This window comes from Maniola hyperantus, chromosome 5, assembly GCF_902806685.2.
Source record: "Maniola hyperantus chromosome 5, iAphHyp1.2, whole genome shotgun sequence".
Taxonomy (NCBI): Eukaryota; Metazoa; Arthropoda; class Insecta; order Lepidoptera; family Nymphalidae; genus Maniola; species Maniola hyperantus.
The window spans coordinates 15,715,787-15,736,033 of NC_048540.1; the positions used below are offsets into that span (position 1 = coordinate 15,715,787).

General features: G+C 36.4%; 2 protein-coding genes across 3 annotated transcripts in view; both read left to right on the forward strand.

Moving 5' to 3' along the window:
- The first annotated feature begins 3,001 nt into the window (after window positions 1–3,001).
- Window positions 3,002–4,815, forward strand: LOC117982608 (uncharacterized). The gene is made up of 2 exons (XM_034968972.2): window positions 3,002–3,070; window positions 3,733–4,815. Exon 2 carries the CDS (start codon window positions 3,733–3,735, stop codon window positions 4,645–4,647), a length of 915 nt encoding a protein of 304 aa, XP_034824863.1. The 5' UTR covers window positions 3,002–3,070; the 3' UTR covers window positions 4,648–4,815.
- A 3,808-nt stretch (window positions 4,816–8,623) lies between these two features.
- Window positions 8,624–20,247, forward strand: part of LOC117982071 (uncharacterized) — a 28,983-nt gene continuing 17,359 nt past the window's right edge. For both annotated transcript variants that reach the window (XM_069498775.1, XM_069498774.1), the window contains exon 1: window positions 8,624–8,724. In XM_069498775.1, coding sequence (XP_069354876.1) covers window positions 8,695–8,724 — 30 coding nt within the window. In that variant the 5' untranslated portion in view covers window positions 8,624–8,694. The remainder of the gene's footprint in view (window positions 8,725–20,247) is intronic.

The window sequence follows — 20,247 nt, forward strand, 5'->3', positions numbered from 1 at the left end:
CCTGAAACGCTACGAGACTAAAGGCGCGTGCTGCGGTGCCGTCTGAAGAAAAAGCTTAGTTTGAGTTGTTATCAAAAAACACTGCGCTTCAAGGAGGAGGTTTCCAGGCAACGTTCGAAAAAATTTTCATAGATGGCGCTAAATACTACCACCACTAAAGATGAAAGATAATACCTACCCATATCTGTATGATTTATGCTTTAAATTTTTAAATTTAAATCGGATGCGAAATTAATTAATTACTTCTATTTATAGTTCACAGATTTTGTGGGGAAGAAACGTACGGAAAATTGCAGTACACGCTAGCTCTTACTCTTCTATGTCATTGATTGTCATGTGACCTAAACATTAACATTAAAGCATAGATCATATAGATTAGATATAGGTATTATTTTTCATCTTTAATGGTAGTCCATCTATGAAAATTTTCTCGAACGTTGCCTGGAAACCTCCTCAGTCCACTCCACTCTGTAAGTGTGTGCAACCCTTTAGAATACGTGTACGATCATCATAATAATAAACGAAAAAGCGCCTATATTTTTAATAAGCAATATTACACCAACGTTCTATTGCTATGCGAATGAACGTTCTTCTCTAATCTCTAGCTTTCGCTAATTGTAACTAGTCGGACTCGCACACAAAGTGTTCCGTACTATCGTACAAGGAATAACACTTTAATTTTTTTGAGATGTAACCTCAAATTTAAGTTTTTTTTAGATTTTTCCCTTTATTTGTGCTATCTACCAAAACAGTGCAGTGCAGTGTAAAACAGTGTTATGTATCAAATTTCATGATTGTAGGTCAACGGGAAATTTTGATTTCCTTAAACGGTCTTGACAGACACGACGCGACAGACAGACATACAGACAGACAAGGGAGTGATACTACAGTTCCTTTTTCTCTGGAGAAATGGAACCCTAAAAATACGTCACAGTCGCGGAATCACTAGAAAAAGCTAGATATTCTATAAAAAATTAAATATTCATTTAAAACGTTGCAATTATTGTGCTTGCTCTTCATAGCTCCTTATTACAAAATACATAAGGTTGCAAATGGCTCTTCCAATTGAAAGTTTGCAGGACAGCTTTACAGCTTCCGGGTTAACTTAGTTCCCGACTATGGCAGACAAGACAGGTTGCTATTGACTCTATTCAGGGGTAAGCAACCTTTTGATACGTTTAGAAAATAATAATATAAATATAATTATGATAGGTCTGTACGTTTGTATAAGTTTTGATTTGTGAACATAACTAATTTAGTCACTTTCTTTTCAGGGTACCGTACAAAAGGGTACGTTCATCCCGGGAAATCATAAACTTGTTGTATATTCAAGTTAAACTCTGATATTACATGCAATTAATGTCTTTAATGTACTTTTCACAATTAACTTTAGTCTTTTTAACTACTGCACTGGCACTGCATGTAAAAGGAAACTTATAAACAGAAGATTGTTTTTTTGTCTTTATGCATGACGATTGACGACGCGTTGAAGTGCAGTAGGGCGATTGTCTAAAACCTGCATCGATCATTATTACAATCTCAATTGTTCTGATTGGCTGAATTTGTGCGATTCTTGTTGCAACAATGCATTGTGGCCAATAGTGAGCGAGCATTAACCAATCAGAGATGATTGCGATCGTGACATTGTAGCTGTCAAACAACCGCGGTAGAGCCACAGTTCTAATGTTTTTCGTAATAAAAAAGAACCTTTGTGATGCGAGTTGCGACTAAACACCCGCACACACACACACAGCTGCTTATTTCAGTAACATAATACAATCAATTTGATATTCGGGACAGTTTTAAATAACGCTTGCACAACATTAATTATTATCGCCAATGGGATCTTTGAAAATAATAATTCAATTTAAAGTGTAATTACTATTTGGTTTTAAACTTGCACAGTATGCGGAAACAATTTTGGCATGGTCAATTTTTTTTATTAAGCTACAGAACCCGCGGTAGAGTCTAACTCACACTTGCCCAGTTTTTTTTCAAACATGATCCCACGATATCAAGATGTGAAGTAGGTAGGTGTAACTATATATCTCTACAATAGACCCTATAGGCTATGATATATTATTGTGTTCAGCAAATGCTATTCTGCTTGTTTTTTTCTTTTATTAGTAGCCCTTTCATTATGATACCCCACTTAGTATTTTTTGAAAGTTGAAAACAATTTAGTTGTTCATGAACTCATTTTAATTTTTTTTGTAATGTAACCCACAAGCTTGCGGTTTTCGGATTTTCCCCCTTTACGTGTGCTATAAGACCTACCTACCTACCAAATTTCATGATTCTAGATCAACGGGAAGTACCTACCCTATAGGTTTCTTGACAGACAGAAAGACATTAGACAACAAAGTGATCCTATAAGGGTTCCGTTTTTCTTTTTGAGGCAACCCTAAAAATATACGTAATAGTCAAAATATGTATTTACCTAATAGGTACATATTTAGAAACTATTTTTTTTATTCAGATACAAGTAAGCCCTTGACTGCAATCTCACCTGGTGGTAAGTGACGATGCAGTCTAAGATGGAAACGGGCTAACCTGGCCCATTTGGTTTCTACACGGTATCGTACCGTAACGCTAAATCTCTTGGCGGCACGGCTTTGCCGGTAAAGTGGTGACTAGCTACGGCCGATGCCTGCCACCAGACCAGACCAGAAATATAGAAATTACAAAATTCCAAATCCTTGCCAGGAATCGAACCCGGGACCTCCCACTAATAAGACCACATCGCTTAGAGTAGGTATAGTAGGTAGTAGGTAGGTACTTTAGAGGTTTATTTTGTTACATTTAGAGTTTAATATCGTGTGACTTTATTGGTTTTAATGGTATTCCATTGCCATAGCGTCAGATAACTTAATAGATTCTAAGTAATGTTGTAAGTTATTAAGTTAAAACTTTAAGTGCTTAGTGTTTCATTGAAAATACCTAGACTAGAACATATTGGCGACACCTGGCTAGTTCATTGTAGGTTCAGTCAACCCTTCGACTATGTTCTAAACGGTTCTACAGAACTATCTGTTGACTTAATCCAGCCGCTCGCATTTAGCGTCTAAAGGTAAGCACTTTAATTTTAGTCAATAATCATAAAATCTAGATATTTACTAAGACATTCATACTCATATAAAATATACCCTCACCACATATTATTTTTGCATAAACCTAAGTAATTAATAATTTTTAAGTTCAATCGTATCAAGTGATTTTTTTTTTTTTTGTATAGTCCGCGACAGGTTGAGATGGCAATGAAAGTATGAGGCGCACACCTGCAAGTCACACGCGCTCGTCCGCACCAGGCTAGCGCGGGGGCTTTGCGAGTGTGCGGGGCATTCCCTCCCCGATTGCCATATCTACCTGTCGCGTACTATACATATGGTGCTGTTTTTAATTTAAATGTCCTGTGGCTTTGAAAAATAATGACATCAATAAAATCCATAGGTAATTGTTAGTACCTAGATCCTTTAAAGTTATGATATAGGGTTAACGAGAGGGGAATATTATTATAATATATCTAAGTAGTACCTAACAGTATTTTTATTAAACTTCCACCAGTTTATTAGTAAATTTTCAATTCTCAATATCAAATTACGATAAACATCTATCAACTCTACATTAATTACTTATTATAGTTTTAGCTACGCACCATGATACTACAACGATCCCTAATGATAGATACCTAATGTTTAATGATTGTTTTAGTTTTTTTGTTTTCTATTTCAGATGCATTGCTACATTTGTGTCACATATCTAATGATCATAGCGACCGCTCACCCGCCGAAACATCGAGAAGTTTCCAAATCATTCGAGAAACGGTCCATATTCAACGACGTAATCCAGTCTCTCAGAATCAGATCACAACTACCCGAAGATTTAAACTTGAATGACGAAAACAATATAGGACAAAACGACGACAGATACGAATATGATAATGAGCCACTTCAATTACCAAGCGACATTGAATTTATGCCTCGAAGAAATGACAGAATAGAAATGCCAACACTCAAATATCGTTTTCCAAAAAGTCTCATGATTAATAGCAGCGATGAAAATATCGACAGTCCTAAAAAAGAAGTAGTGATATACATAAACACTCCAACAGAGTACAACGATTTAAAGACAACAACGCTTAAGCCAAAGAAACAAAAGCGTCCTACACTAACTGCAAATAAAAATAAAGTCGCAATAAAAAATACGGGTGAAAGTGAAAGTGAAACAGATGTTGAAACATCAGATAAGCCCTTCGTGAACACTATGGCAGGTCAAAGTCAAATTGGCAACCGTGAATCCCAAACCGTAGTGAAGCCAACAGTGATCGTTAATTTCAGAGGAACAGTTACGCATAGAGAGAGTGATATTAAACTTGAAAAGCGTAAAAGTAAAAACGAAACATTGATACCGCACAACATTTTTAATATCAAACAGGAAATTAATCTTGAAAGACATGATGATAGACTAGAAGATATACAGAAAGTGCCTTCAAAAGTTAAACAGAACGTGAAAATTGTTTCGAATAATGATAAAGCCGGGATAGAAGAAGACATGATGATGTGTGAAACAGCATCTTGGAAGGAAAAGGAAGGTAATGACCACACTGATCGTAAGCGTGATGTTTTACAAATACTTGTATCAATTTAAAAATGACTACATTATATTTAACATAGGTAGGTATATATAAATAACTGTTACTTTGAGATTTAGAAAATTACTTTGATTCTATATAATTGATGATTAAACGAACTCACCTGTGTCCCTGTGTGAAGTTCTATTACAATTATATGAGTAGCTTTATTCGATTAATTAGTTAATGACATAAAATAAGGGTCTAGTAATCTATTAATTATTATAAATTATTTGTAATTCTTCTGATGAAAGCTATCTTAGAAAATAGAAATTAAGTAAACTGAATACAAAATGCAAAAGACAAAAGAGGCAATAAAAGGACTGATTATGTGTTTTTAGTTATTTCAATTGCCTAATGAAACTCAAAAAAATTACTCAAACAACATTTTGCAGTGTTAAACTTATTTATGAAATTCATATTTCCTCGGACTCTGGTCGGGGTCTGGTGATCGCTCCTGAAATGATAAGGCCAGAAAGCCGAGGGGCCTTTCGGTCCTTATCATTTCAGGACACTTCATCATCATCATCATCATCAGCCTGTGGACGTCCACTGTTGGACATAGGCTTTCCCTAAAGAGCACCACCACACCCGGTCCTCAGCCTTCCTCATCCAGCCACTTCCCGCCAGCCTCTTTATATCGTCGGTCCATCGTGCAGGAGGGCGTCCCACACTACGCTTGCTTAAACGCGGTCTCCACTCAAGGACTTTCCGGCTCCAACGGCCATCGCCTCTACGACAGGCATGACCTGCCCACTGCCACTTCAGCTTGCTAATAGTTTGGGCTATGTCAGTGACCTTGGTTCTCCTGCGGATCTCCTCATTTCGGATCTTGTCCCTCAAGGAAAGTCCTAACATAGCCCTCTCCATAGCTCGCTGAGCGACTTTGAATTTGTGGACAAGGCCGTTTGTTAGTGTCCACGTTTCAGTACCATAGGTGAGGACGGGAAGAACACACTGGTTAAAGACTTTCGTCTTGAGGCACTGAGGAATTGACGATGAGAAGACTTGACTCAATTTCCCAAAAGCTGCCCAACCTAGCCGAATTCTTTTGTTGGCTTCCTCGTCGAAATTGCTTCTGCCTAATTGAATTGTTTGGCCAAGGTATTGTGAAATCACTCACACTTTATGTGTATCTCAGGACACTTAATTCTTTATTAATTAAGATCAATTTTTTGCGTTGATGACCCGTTTTAAATAATTATAATAAATCAATTATTTTATTTTCAGGATAATAATTTGTGACACTTTGATTTCTAATATATTTAAAAGCATCATAGAAAGTCGTTAAAAAATATATCTCTTTGATCTACTCGTAACTTGATGAAACCTTTTACGTTAGGATGTTGATCCCGTTACGAAACTCCTTAAATGTCTAGACCACTAAATAGTCAGTCAGCTATGTACGTTAGTTATCTTTTAATAGACAAACTTTTTAGGATTAGTCCATTCTGATGTCACAGAAACTGTAAATTAATACCACTTTAATGTGTGAATTTCCTAAATCCCAAGGTTTTTGGTAAAGTAACGGTTATATATTTTGCATATTTTACTATCCCAGACAGAACAATATAGCTAATGTGTTGTAGGTAGGTAGAACTTATCAATAAAAGATTTTTCGGGAGTCGAGACCATTGCTTTCTATTTAGTCGAAATAAAAAACATCTATAGACTTTTTCACAAGTTTTTACGAATGTAGGTACAATTCAAATCAAAAATCATTTCTTCAATAATAAAATATGTTCAAGTAAATTTTGAAATATTCCAATGTATGGAACCCAGAATTTCAATATAAATGACTTTTCCAAAGCTGACGTCACACAACCTACCTAGTAAACATATTATATTTTAACTTTTGCTAAATTGCTTAAAAAATCAAACACCCTTTTGAAACTAATTAATTCTGCTCTATAATTGCGCCTAAATGATGCGGTGAACTACATAATTAATATGTTTTTTGTAAGTACCATGTATAATAAATAATAATTATATATATCGATATGTTAATAACTCGTCTAAACGGCAATCACAGGCAGACATTTCGTGGGAAAGTCTATTAATTTCCTTGAAGACAGGTTTTGCGCTTGATAAGTTTTGCTTTTTGCACCTGAAAATTCCGATTATCATTTTTTGTACAATTTTATTATTTTTATGTTTGTTTGTTTGTTATTTAGGTAGAATGATTGCTAATTACGCGAATCCACTTGAGCTGCGCTACATTTGATCACAATCAATTGAGTAGGCAATACAGTTTCGAAGGGATTAAAATACACGTACAGTTTGAATGAATTTCACTCAGTCGAGTCATATACTGTGATAGCCTAGTGGTTAGGACGTCCGCCTATTAATCAGAGGTCGGGGGTTCGATCCCGGCCACGCACCTATAACTTTTCGGAGTTATGTGCGTTTTAATTAATTAAAATATCACTTGCTTTAACGGTGAAGGAAAACATCGTAAGGAAACCTGCATGCCTGAGAGTTCTACATAATGTTCTTAAAGGTGTGTGAAGTCTGCCAATCCACACTTGGCCAGCGTGGCAGACTATGGCCAAAACCCTTCTCACTCTGAGAGGAGACCTGTGCTCTGTAGTGAGCCGGTAATGGGTTGATCATGATGATGATGATGATGATGAGTCATATGCGGAAATAGATCGTAAAACTGGTAGGAGCCCAGCTATGGTTCGATGATGATGATGATGATGATGATGATGATAATGATGATGATGATATTGTACCAGATAAATTAAAAATGAAAATCGATAAATGAATAAATAGTATTGATTTACATTAATCAGGTAAAATGTGTAAAGAGCAATTAAAAAAATAGAATATGCCTCTCGGCGAGTCACTTTGACTTTCACATTTCATATCCCTTGTTCGTTACTATTGAAACTCGAATGTGTTTCACTTTTAACATTATAATAATAAAGTTTTAAATATTAAATTATTACTAGACTAGATGATGTTTCCGACTTCGTCAAAATACTTTTCCTAAGCCCTTTTCGCGAGCTTGAAAATCGGTGATAGTCATCTTGTCTCTCACCTTTTTCATACAATGTTAGGTGAAAAGCAAACAGGTTACCCATGTGCACCGACAATTTCAGTCAAGCGTACTGCGTCACCAGTTTAAAAATTGGCCAAGTGCGAGTCGAACTCACAAACGAAGGGTGACGTGGCGTACAAGTAATAACACTTTAATTTTTTTTTCATAGCGGTCATTTTGAAAGTTTTATTGTTTGTTGTTAAAGCGGCAATAGAAATACAGTTTATGTAAAAATTTCAACTTTCTACCTAGGCTTAATTTACACTGAAAGGGAATGGAAGCGAATTTCTAAAATATTACAAAGCAAATTGACTACTATCTCCACACCGTAAAGCACTAATTTCTACCGAGAAAGAAAATTGGGTATTTGACTACATCAAAAATAAATTATTTCTCAGTAATTATTAAATAGAGGGTCTTCCAAAATAAGTAAAATCCACGTCCGTTGTTAGTTTTAAGTGTAATAACCATTTTAAATTATTGATTAAACTAAAAAAGCACGTCAAATGATTGTGACGTCACACACCGGTATCATAGAATCTCGCATACTAAGCGCGTGTTTTGACGTTTGATAAAAAGTTACTGATTTGACTAGTTGTCAAATACCATATTCCCGCGAAGTCGCCGAAACTGTCGCGCATTCCTGCGAATTTTTCATTTAGGCAAGTTATTTGAATTTTACGTAGTGAAGATAGAAGTCAATATGCTACGTAATATTTTAGAAAATCGCTTCCATTCCCTTTTAGTGTAGATTGAGCCTTACGATCGACGAGATATAGCCCGCTGGGCGCTGACAGACGGACGAGCGGACAGTGGAGGCCTAGTAATGGGGTCCCATTGGCACTGTTCGGGTACGGACCCCTGAAAATTGTATGCTACACATAGTAGGGCCGTGACCGCGAAATTGAGCAAAAAGCTTCCGAGAGTAGAGCCATCAAACAACAGCCTTGGGCCGCGGCGAGCGCACGTGCTATCGACAACTTCTCGCTTGTCGACTTATCGACAACTTACACCGGCCACGATGTCGCCGGCCTATCTATTGGGATTTACGGTAAGTACTTTACTCATCATTTTTTTTTAAGATTTAAGGTAGTTAAAAGCCCCTTAAGGCCCAAGACACGGGTCTGCCCGCGAAATTCAAATTTAATTTGGTTTTTCACAATTTGTAAACTAATGCGACAAAGTAGACTTATGGCAATCGAATCTCGCCCCTAGCAATATCATCTTCACAGGTTTTTATAAAAATCTTTACTTGAAAGTGTCCAGTTTAAGAAATCAAAATAATGACTAATTTGTGAGTAGCTCACGTCAAACTCATTATTATGACTAATTTCTTAAACTGGACACTTTCAAGTAAAGATTTTTACTTGAAAGATAATATCAGGGGGCACGGCAGTGCCTCCGCCAAGACGAGCCAAACTATAGGACGGAGCACTACGTACCTTTTCTCGAAGCGTTTCGTCGTATTTTCGAGCAGTTTTCTTTATTGCGAATATGGCTAAACAGTAGAGATGCTACAATATCAAAAAGCCAAATTCTGCCAATTAGCATGCAATAATTATGTTATGATAATATACCCAACAACTTGTACACAGTTTTGATAAAATTAGTCACATTAAATACGATTATTCAGATCTTTCAGAACTTATTAAAAGCTTTGACATGTTCGTATGTTATCATTCCATCGAAGTTAGTACTAATGTGGGGTCCGTGAGGTCAATTGAGTAGTTTTTCAGTTTATCCTACTTTTTTCTTATAATATTTGTTAATTTTCGATGGAAGCTTGATTTCTTCCGTCATTTTGTTCAAATATCGTCATATTTCAACAAATTAACACAAACCAATATTAAACTTTACCTATAAACCTTCCTCTTGAATCACTCTATCTATTGGTTTAAACCGCATTAAAATCCGTTGCGTAGTTTAAAAGATTATAAAAAAATGGTATTTACATAGATACCTACCTACTCATAATATACAAAGATATATTTTCAACTAATATTTAATGTGGTTATTTTTTATAGTACCTGATTAATAATTAAGTATTTTATAAGCTGATTTTGATGAGATGGTACATACTACATAGGTACCCACTAACTTTTATTAACTATTTATTTTAACTTTTATTAGGCCTTCTAAATAGTGAAATTGGAATCATTAACTTAGTTGAGTGATTAATGTTCTTAAACTTTTTAAGAAATTGAACTAATTAAGAAAACCGGCCAAGTGCGAGTCGGACTCGTGTACGGAGGGTTCCGTACCATCTATATAATCTATATAATATATAAAAGGAAAAGGTGACTGACTGACTGACCTATCAACGCACAGCTCAAACTACTGGACGGATCGGGCTGAAATTTGGCATGCAGATACCTATTATGACGTAGGCATCCGCTAAGAAAGGATTTTTCAAAATTGAACCCCTAAAGGGGTAAAATAGGGGTTTGAAATTTGTGTAGTCCACGCGGACGAAGTCGCGGTCATAAGCTAGTTATCTATAAAACGAGCAAAAAATCAAGTTTGTTGTATGGGAGCCCCCTTAAATATTTATTTTATTCTGTTTTTTAGTATTTTTAGTTATAACGGCAACAGAAATACATCATCTGTGAAAATTTCAACTGTCTAACTACCACGGTTCATGAGATACAGCCTGGTGACAGACGGACATTCAGACTGATGGACAGCGGAGTCTTAGTAATAGAGTGCCGTTTTACCCTTTGGGTACGGAACCCTAAAAACTAGCCTACTAATTATTATGCAGACAAATTATAATTTTATAGAAAATAAACGTCCTCATTTAAATATTAAATTAAAATATGAATATCTACTTAATCATTGTTAACTTAGACTAGCAGATCCGCCCGGCTTCCCTCGGATAGAGTTTATGTAAATCATTCCTTAGACTTTTTAATGAAAGTCCACATGCAAAATAATTCAATTCAATTCAATCCATACTAATATTATAAATGCGAAAGTGTGTCTGTCTGTCTGTCTGTCTGCTAGCTTTTCACGGCTCAACCGTTCAACCGATTTTGACGAAATTTGGTACAGAGGTAGCTTGCAACTCGGGGGAGGACATAGGCTACTTTTTATTCCGGAAAATTTAAGAGTTCCCACAGGATTTTTAAAAATGTAAATCCACGCGTACGAAGTCGCGGGCATCAGCTAGATTAAAATAATCTAATATTTTCTAGATCTAGTAGAAGTTTGAGTTGTACGAAATAGTTACGTTGATAATTATTGATATGTCAGTCAGTCAGTTTTCTTTTTCTTATCATAGTTTAACAAGACTAGTTGATGTCCGTGACTTCGTCCACGTGGATAATGTAAAAATCCCGTGGGAACTCTTTGATTTTCTGGAACAAAAATTATTTTTTATTTATTTATTTATTCTGATACAAGTTAGCCCATGACTGCAATCTCACCTGGTGGTAAGTGATGATGCACTCTAAGATGATAGCGGGCTAACCTGGAAGGGGTATGGCAGTTTTAATTAAACCCATACCCCTTTGGTTTCTACACGGCATCGTACCGGAACGCTAAATCGCTTGGCGGCACGGCTTGTGCCGGTAGGGTGGTAACCCCATTTATTATTCATTTTTATCCATTTATTTTTGGTACCACAGCTTATGACAAAAATGGGCTACTAGCCCATTTTTGTCATAAGCTGTGGTAGCCTAGTAGTAAGGACGTCCGCCTTCCAATCGGAGGTCGCGGGTTCGATCTCGGGCACGCACCTCTAACTTTTCGGAGATATGTGCGTTTTTAAGTAATTAAAATATCACTTGCTTTAACGGTGAAGGAAAACATCGTGAGGAAACCTGAATGCCTGAGAGTTCTCCATAATGTTCTCAAAGGTGTGTGAAGTCTGCCAATCCGCACTTGGCCAGCGTGGTAGACTATGGCCAAAACCCTTCTCACTCTGAGAGGAGACCTGTGCTCTGTAGTGAGCCGGTGATGGGTTGATCATGATGATGATGATGATGATGATTTTTGTCTTCAGGACGCAAGGCTATCTCTGTATAAAATAGAAGCCGTTCTCGACTTTGTTTACTATAGATTCATGGCTTTAAAAATCCCGTGAGAAATCTTTGATTTTCCGGAGCAAATAGTAGTCTAAATCCGTGTTAGGCTGCAAGCTATCCCTGTACCTATCAAAATTAGTGAAACGGATGGGCCGTGAAAAGCTGGTCTGGTGGGAGGCTTCGGCCGTGGCTAGTTACTTTCCTACCGGCAAAGCCGTGCTGCCAAGCGATTTAGTGTTCCGGTACGAGGCCGTGTAGAAACCAAAGGATACCCCTTCCAGGTTAGCCCACTTCCATCTTAGACTACATCATCACTTACCACCAGGTGAGATTGCAGTCAAGGGTCAACTTGTATCTGAATTTTTAAAAAAACTCTTAAGCTTAAAGGAGCGGACTGTAAACCGAAAGATCGCCGGTTCAAATCCCACCCGTTGCACTATTGTCGTACCTACTCCTAGCACAAACTTTACGCTTGATTGGAGGGGAAAAGGGAATATTAGTCAGTGATGAACTTGACTAATATTCCTTTCTTTTTATAAAATAAAAAGCTAGCAGATAGATAGACACACTTTCGCTTTTTAATATTGTACTTCCTCCGAGAGTTGTTTTAATTGCGAGCGATATTTCGACCCAGTTTGTGTCGTTGTGAATAATTGTGGCCATGTGAACAAGATCCAAATAACAGGTTCGATGTATCGACAATCCGAAATGACCATTAAAGTAACTGGTATGCACTCCAAATTGATACCTACAGGTACAGTGCGACAAGGCTACCTTGGCGCGTGGCGAAAACCGGAACTAACGTTGCTGTCAAGTGTTTCCTTTGTTCTTGTTTGAATATTCTAAGCCTTTGTTCTCCAACAGCGCCCCCCTGTTAATGTCATTCAAGTGCCAAGAGAGCCTTGTTGCAGTGTACAGACCTTTCAATATAACTTTTCCCCTGCTGTCATGTTGGCACCATTGCTTTGTTTGCTTTATTCCTTAGAACTTAGAGATTATTATTGTGTGATTTGCAATGGTGCCAATATAACGTCAGGGGACAAGTTATAGTGAACGGTCTGTAGTCTATTTTTTAATCGTGGAGACAAAAATGACGTTACGTGTGTTGCCTGTTTTTAACCGACTTCAAAAAAAGGAGGAGGTTCTCAATTCGTTGGAATCTTTTTATTTTTATTTATGGCTCTTTAATAGTGATGTGGTACAGTCGATACTTACCGATAAATATTTTTGTAGGTATGTATGAAACAGCAAAATGCACCTCTGAAGTATATCCTACAAAACAAAAAAGAATCATCAAAATCGGTTCATAATTGACGGAGTAATCGCGTAACAAACATACAAAAAATGCAAAAAAAATAACATATACAGTCGAATTGAGAACCTCCTCCTTTTTTTTGAAGTCGGTTAAAAAGTAGCCTATGTCACTCTCCCGGTCTTAAACTATACCTACCCATGCAAAAAAATCACGACGATCCGTTGCACCGTTGCGACGTGATTGAAGGACAAACCAACAAACCAACAAACAAACACACTTTCACGTTAATTATAATATGGGTAGGTACCTACTGATTACAATTTTCATTGTTTGTACCTATCTAATCAAGTTATTTATTGTACCTACTGTTTCAATGGTTCTGCTCAAAATAGTTTTGTATGCAATGCGCAAAGTTGATCCTAATAAATGTAAAATTACGTTCGAGTAGTCGCCAGATATATGACCATGTAAACAACATTTACATATTATTTGAAGTAGCCATGCCACGCAAGTTTAGAATTACTTACTTAAGGCCCAAGACACGGGTCCGCCCGCGAAATTCAATTTTAATTTGGTTTTAAATACACATGAAAAATTGCGAACCGGCAGGAATCGAACCCGCGTCTCCTGGGATCGCGCCCGATCAAAATTATTTAGAATCAAGTGTAGGTAAAAACACTATAAAAATTATAAAAAAATTAATTTGGTTTTTCACAATTTGTAAACAAATGCGACAAAGTAGACTTAGGTATATGGCATTCAAATTTCGCCCCTAGCAATATCATCTTCACAGGTTTATATTGAAAGTGTCCAGTTTAAGAAATTAGTCAAAATAATGACTAATTTTTGAGTAGCTCACCTCAAACTTATTGTTTTGACTAATTTCGATTTTTATATAAGCCTGTGAAGATAAAAGGTGCTAGGGGCTCAATTTAAATGCCACAAGCCTACTTTGCCGTATTAAGTAGTTTACAAATTGCGAAAAACCGAATTAAATTTGAATTTCGCGGACAGATAATTTTATAATAACCACGTGTACCTACGACAGGTAATTTAAAATCAATCTACTTTGTTGAAAATTATTATATACCTACCTATAATTCGTGTGTATGGAATGTGTTTTTAAAAGCCGATCGATTATTATGATCCATTCCACTCAGAAACGATTTAAATTTTTGAGTAAGCATTGCACCTACGACAATTCAATGCGCCAGCTATGTATATACTATATATACTACATGTTATGTTTTATGTGATAGCCTAGTGGCTAAGAAGTCTTCGGCCTCATATTCGAGAGGTGGAGGATTCGATCCCGGCCACGCACATCTAACTTTTCGGAGATAAGAGCGTTTTAAGCAATCAATCAATCAATACCTACATATAATAAAACTGTAACAGGTCAAATTCTGTACATTGAAGATATTTTGAAAATTTTTTTTCGAGGGCACCCTATAATCGATACTGAACCCAAAACTGTAATTTTTTTCATTTTTGTCTGTCTGTCTGTCTGTCTGTCTGTCTGTATCACGGCCGCGCATCACGCTGAAACTACTGAATGGATTCCAATGAAACTTGGTACGATTTGAGGTCATACTATGAGGAAAAATATAGGATACTTTTTATCCCGAAATTCAGCATGGTTCCCGTAGGAGAGGGGATGAAAGTTAAAATGTATACTGAGTTGTAATTCATTAACGCGTAGTCCGATTTCATTCATTCTTTTTTTGTTAGAAAGGGGATATTTTAAAAATTGTTCCGTAAATATTTCAAGGTCATTGGTTTATAACCGACTGTCAAAAAGGAGGTGGTTCTTTTTTCTACATCGATTTTTTCGAGGTTTCTGTACCGATTTGCAAAATTTTTTTTTAAATCAACAAAAAAAGTTTACGTCGTGGTCACATATAAAATTCTGGATTCAACTCCTTAATCCTGATGCTGCAGGGTTACTGCCCGCCTGGGTTATCAAGATTCAGGAAGTGTTCATAGTGAATTCATATTGTAGGTACCAAGCAACGACAACAATCCCGAAAAATCAAAGAGTTCCCGCGGGATTTTAAAAAACTTAAATCCACGCGGACGAAGTCGCAGGAATCAGCTATTAATTAATATAACTTGCTTTAACGGTGAAGGAAAACATCTTGAGAAAACCTGCATGCCTGATAGTTCGCCTTAATGTTCTCAAAGTTTTGTGAAGACTGCCAATCCGCCCTTGGTCAGCGTGGTAGACTATGACAACCCTTCTTATTCTGAAAGGAGATCCGTGTTCAGTACTGAGCCAGCGATGGGTTGAGCGACGGCGGTGAATGGTGATGATAAGGGCGTTTGTGCACTCATCCGTATTCGGTTCGCATCCGTGATTATTCGAAGTGGCCGTCAAACAAAATACGTACTAATTCGATTCGTATTTTTACGGAATCCGTGATATCACGGATGGGTGCACAAACGCCTTAATAGCGACCACCTTTTACACAAAAAGGTGTTCTAATGAATGTAAAACATTCAACATTTATTCTCACAATGTGTAAATTAACGTTTTGAATGTCTAATGATAAAAAACATAATGCTAATGATGAGGTAACGTCAGTCATCAATCCACATCAATATTAATGTGATATCATCAATATACATTGATGACCTGCCGTGAACTCTACATACCTACCTAGTACCTACCAATTTCGAACAAATCATTTCACACATCTTCTTTAAAAAGCTAAGTGTGAGTCGGGCCTCGCTCTTGTAGGGTTCCGTACGTATGTTTTGGTCACAGTTAACAAACAAACTATTTGATGAATTATTGTTTTCAGTATAATGTTGTTTACAAATATGAGAGAGAGCCAGCCCATGCCAGGACTTCGTTATTTTATAAAAGCTGAAAGTTTATCTGCGGATTGTCCCCAACACAGGGAGGAACGATCAGCGACTGTGAAGTTTGCATCATGGTGGCTTTGGGGGACAACAGGTAATAAAGGTGTAAAAAAATCTTATGTCAAAGTATAAAGTAAATCTAACTTTTTTTTTCTTCGAATGAGTTGCCAGACACTTTGTGTCGTGGCAACCGCCAACCAGACATCTTTAAAGTTTAAAAGTTTATGGGTGTTTGGCAGTAGGTTGCCACGATACTAAGGGTGAAATCTATAGAGCGCACTCTGACTTTGCTCAGGCTTAAGACACTGTTAAAACGAGACAGCGTTATATAGCTGGCTTAAATCTGTCTCGTTTTAACAGGGACTTAAGTCTAAGCAAAGTCAAAGCACGCTCTATAGATTTCAGCCTTAGTGTCTTGCAATGCAATGACGTGTTTTCTAATACTGTTCCGGAAAATACAAAAAAAAATTGACTTTATATTTTGACGTAAGATTTTGTACACCTTTATTACTTGTTATCTCCCAAAGCCATCACGATCCAAACTTCATAGTCGCTGAACGTTCTTCCCTGCGTTAGGCTTTTCTTTTCTTTCAGCTTTTATAAAATAACGAAGGTCTGGTATACGCTGGCTCTTAGTCCAGTAGGTACATATATAAAATAATATAGTTCGAGGGATCTAAGTTCGTACTAGAAGTTTGTAGTAGTTTTTATTAGGATGAGAGATTGCTAACAAATTATTACTTTAGTGACCTGGTAAAGTGGTAAAATGGGGGTAATGTGGTTTTCTAACGCTGAGAAAGTTTCCTCCAATAACTAGACAGGTACTCGAAGTGCTTCCTTGCACACTTTTTATTTGCATAATATAACTTTTCTATTCAACACCGTTTGTTTGGTAGAGCGGTTATAAAGGTCAATGTCGTGGTATGTTAGCGTTTGGAATATATTAAATAATTCAGTAGAAACGTTTTGTTCTTACTTTTATTTTTATATGCCGATAAATAGTGACAGCATCTATAATTGGGATGATGACTGGCAATGCCAACAATAACTTCTTTCTTAGGAATTACTTATTAAATAGAGGATGTTCCAAAATTCATAAAATCCACGTCCGCTGTTAGTTTTAAGTTTGCTAACCATTTTATTTAAATTACCGATTTAATTAAAAAAGCAAGTATGTCAAATTACGTCAAACGTTTATGACGTCACATCTGTGTATTTCATACAAGCTCCCTCACTAAGCGAGCGTTTTGACGTTTGATAAAAAGTCGCTGACTATTCAATAGAGAGGCATTTACACTAGAATAAGCTTGGTATTTTACACTAAGCGAGCAAAAATCTAAAAATGTATAAACAAATCAGTATTAGCAATAAGCAATCGAAAAAGGTTACTTTCAGTTTATAAAATCATATAGGTACATAGGTAATGAATTTTATAATTCATTTTAAAGGTTTCACTTTTTTATCAGTTCTACAAATATCCAAAACGCATAATACCATAGCCGCCATGTTCATTCCGACTGTGACGTCACATGGATTGAAATTGTAATGTATTTTACTAAGAAAATACCGTTGCTTACCAATCCATGTGACGTCATGACAGCTCATGAATCTAAAAAGATGGCGTGTAGCGTTTTCGCGGCGAAATTTTGCGAAAATTTAGATGCATTACTCTTCACTTACCATTAGGTGAGATTGCAGTCAAGGGCTAACTTGTATCTGAATAAAATAAAAAAAAATTATTACACGTCTTATCGATTGAATAATTTTTTTGTAATTGCTTGGTAGTTTATTATCACTTTAGGATCAAATTAAGATACTTTTCAATGAAGGGTAAAATACCCTATTCATGGTCAAGATATGGACTTCTTTAGAGGATGATTCAAACGACATGTGTGTCAATTATTCAAACTATATGCATTCAAACATTATGAAATACATTGACTAGACAAGATATTACAAGTTTTTAGGGTTCCGTATCCGAAGGTTGTCAACGGGACCATACTAAGCCTCCGCTGTCCGTCCGTGTCTTTAAAAATATTCGTTTTCTATAAAAATAAAAAGAATTCTCTTCGTTGACTAGGCACTAAATAATACCTATATTTGAAAGATTATGTCTATTCATAATTCAACTTTCATAAAAAGCGGATTATTTTGTTACTTATCGTTGAAATATTCAAATAAGTCCACATTCGCTTAGAAAATCCGATTATCCAATGTAATCGTACAACAAAAGAATGGAATAAGGGATTGGACATACAGGAAGCGTGACTGTGACGTATTCAATCCAGCTCCTTGGGCCGACAATTAGAGAGAAACGAGTTGAGCAACAAAAAATTCAACTCAACTTCAAGTCAAGAGTGAATAGGCATTCGCGCGCTGCAATCAGACCTGCTGGCAAGTGAAGCGCTAGTCTGTAAATTTAAAAAAAAACTAGAAACGAGTTGGTGAATTAGAGTTGGAGAAGGGAGTGTGTAGTTGGCATTGTTTAATCGCTGAGCTTCATAGCTTAGCGAAAACACTATAAAACGCGAGTGTGCGAGTGCGACGGGCGAATAATCTTAATATATTAAATTAATCCTTGCGCAAACTGAGTTAGTGTTTTTAATGCCAAGAGATCGTCACTGAGCGAGTTCTTTTTTATAGCTCTTGTCGCTGCAACCAACTAGTACAGTAAAAATTCTCGTCAGGGTGCACAGATATAGTGTATCTCTATCTGTGCACCCTGACGAGAATTTTTACATCAATCGTACGTTTCTTGAGCGTGGAAATAAGTAGTTGATAGATAATCGCTTCCTCGTTGGCGGTGGGACAACTGCCTGAAGCTATAATACAAAGAACTGTTTTGGTGTCAGATAGAAAGATCCTTGACTTTGAACCTGCTGATATTTTCACAGATATTTTTTGACGTTCATAAGCTTATCCTATAAAGTTTGGGCCGGGTTGTTCGTTTCGTATTGCGATCTATGAGAGTGAGGAATAGAATATAATGCATCTTTATAATATCCCCAGCGCAGTTAGTTAGTCTTATAGTTCTTAAAGATTGCCTGCCATGGCTGAAATTATGTCAGGAGTAGGTACCTACTCGGGAGAAACTCGCCGTATTAAAAATTAAAATTCAGTGCGAATCTTCCAGTTTCCATCGCGTGTCGCTGCCATCCCGTTTTGTTTGTCCACGCCTTAACCATGTCGATAACCTCGCTACCTGTCTCTAATAAATACAATAAACTTGCGTTTTTACGAACACATCAGCTGTGTGTGACACCATGATTGGAATTGTAAATATCAGTAAATATTTGCACCATGAGTTCATCGACCATAGGCTCCACTTGATACTCTCTCAAGTCTCACTCTAGTCTACATTGTATTTCTCAATTATTAAGATTGGTAACCCCTTCCATTAATAACATAATGATAGGGGTTTTTTCGAAATAATCATGCGATGAACTCCCAGATATTTTTACCTACGTGCCTAGGTACTTTAGTAGATGCATATTCTGTCCACATTTTCGATATTCACTAAGGCATTTTTTTTCTTCAAATTAAATAATTTGTTGACTCATGATACCTAAATCCCTTTGGAATTTATTTATCAGAATAAAATTATTTAAATACACGCTTTAATATTACATTTCGCAGTTTTATATTTATTTACCTATAAGATGTAGGCTGTAAAATCAGCTTGTATGAAAATCAGATCAGTATCGGAAAAATGTACGAACAAAATATCAATAAATAGGTACCATTTGCTTGCCTTAAATCAAACCAATCTTGTATTTTTATAAACATTTATTTTATTATTTTGTCTAATTTGCCATGAAATCAATTAAATGCATAGATTTACAACAAGTTAAAATCTTTACCAAACGATTTGATTTCGAAACAAATTAAGTACCTATTCCTAGAACTTAATAATTGTTAAACGTCATAAATATGAATGCATTTTACGTATATTTACTGTTACTGATATTATTTTCATTATTAGATACCGAAAAATACCAAGTTTTGTTGAGAACGTGTTAAAGGTAGATTTTTTGTTATTTATTATTTTAGTACCCGCAACCTAAGCCTCACAGCAGACTGGACATTAGTCAATTTATAAAAAAAAAATTCAAATTGATTCAGTCAGGAATCAAACCCGTGCACATAAACCACACACAACACTGCGCTAAAGAGGTCGTTAAAATAATACTTAGTTATTTAAACAATGTCTGCAACAGACAAAAGGTAATTTTTGTAATTTGACATACCCAAAGGTCTGTTTCGTGACTTTGTGATTGTTAGGTGTGACGTTAGTAAATCTAAATATATAAAAGGAAATGGTGACTGACTAACTGACTGACTGATCTATCAACGCACAGCTCAAACTACTGGATGGATCGGGCTGAGACATGCAGATAGCTATTATGACGTAGGCATCCGCTAAGAAAAG

Coding starts and splice junctions, on each gene's coding strand:
- LOC117982608 (XM_034968972.2), top strand. CDS start 3,733: ATGCATTGCTACATTTGTGTCACATATCTAATGATCATAGCGACCGCT.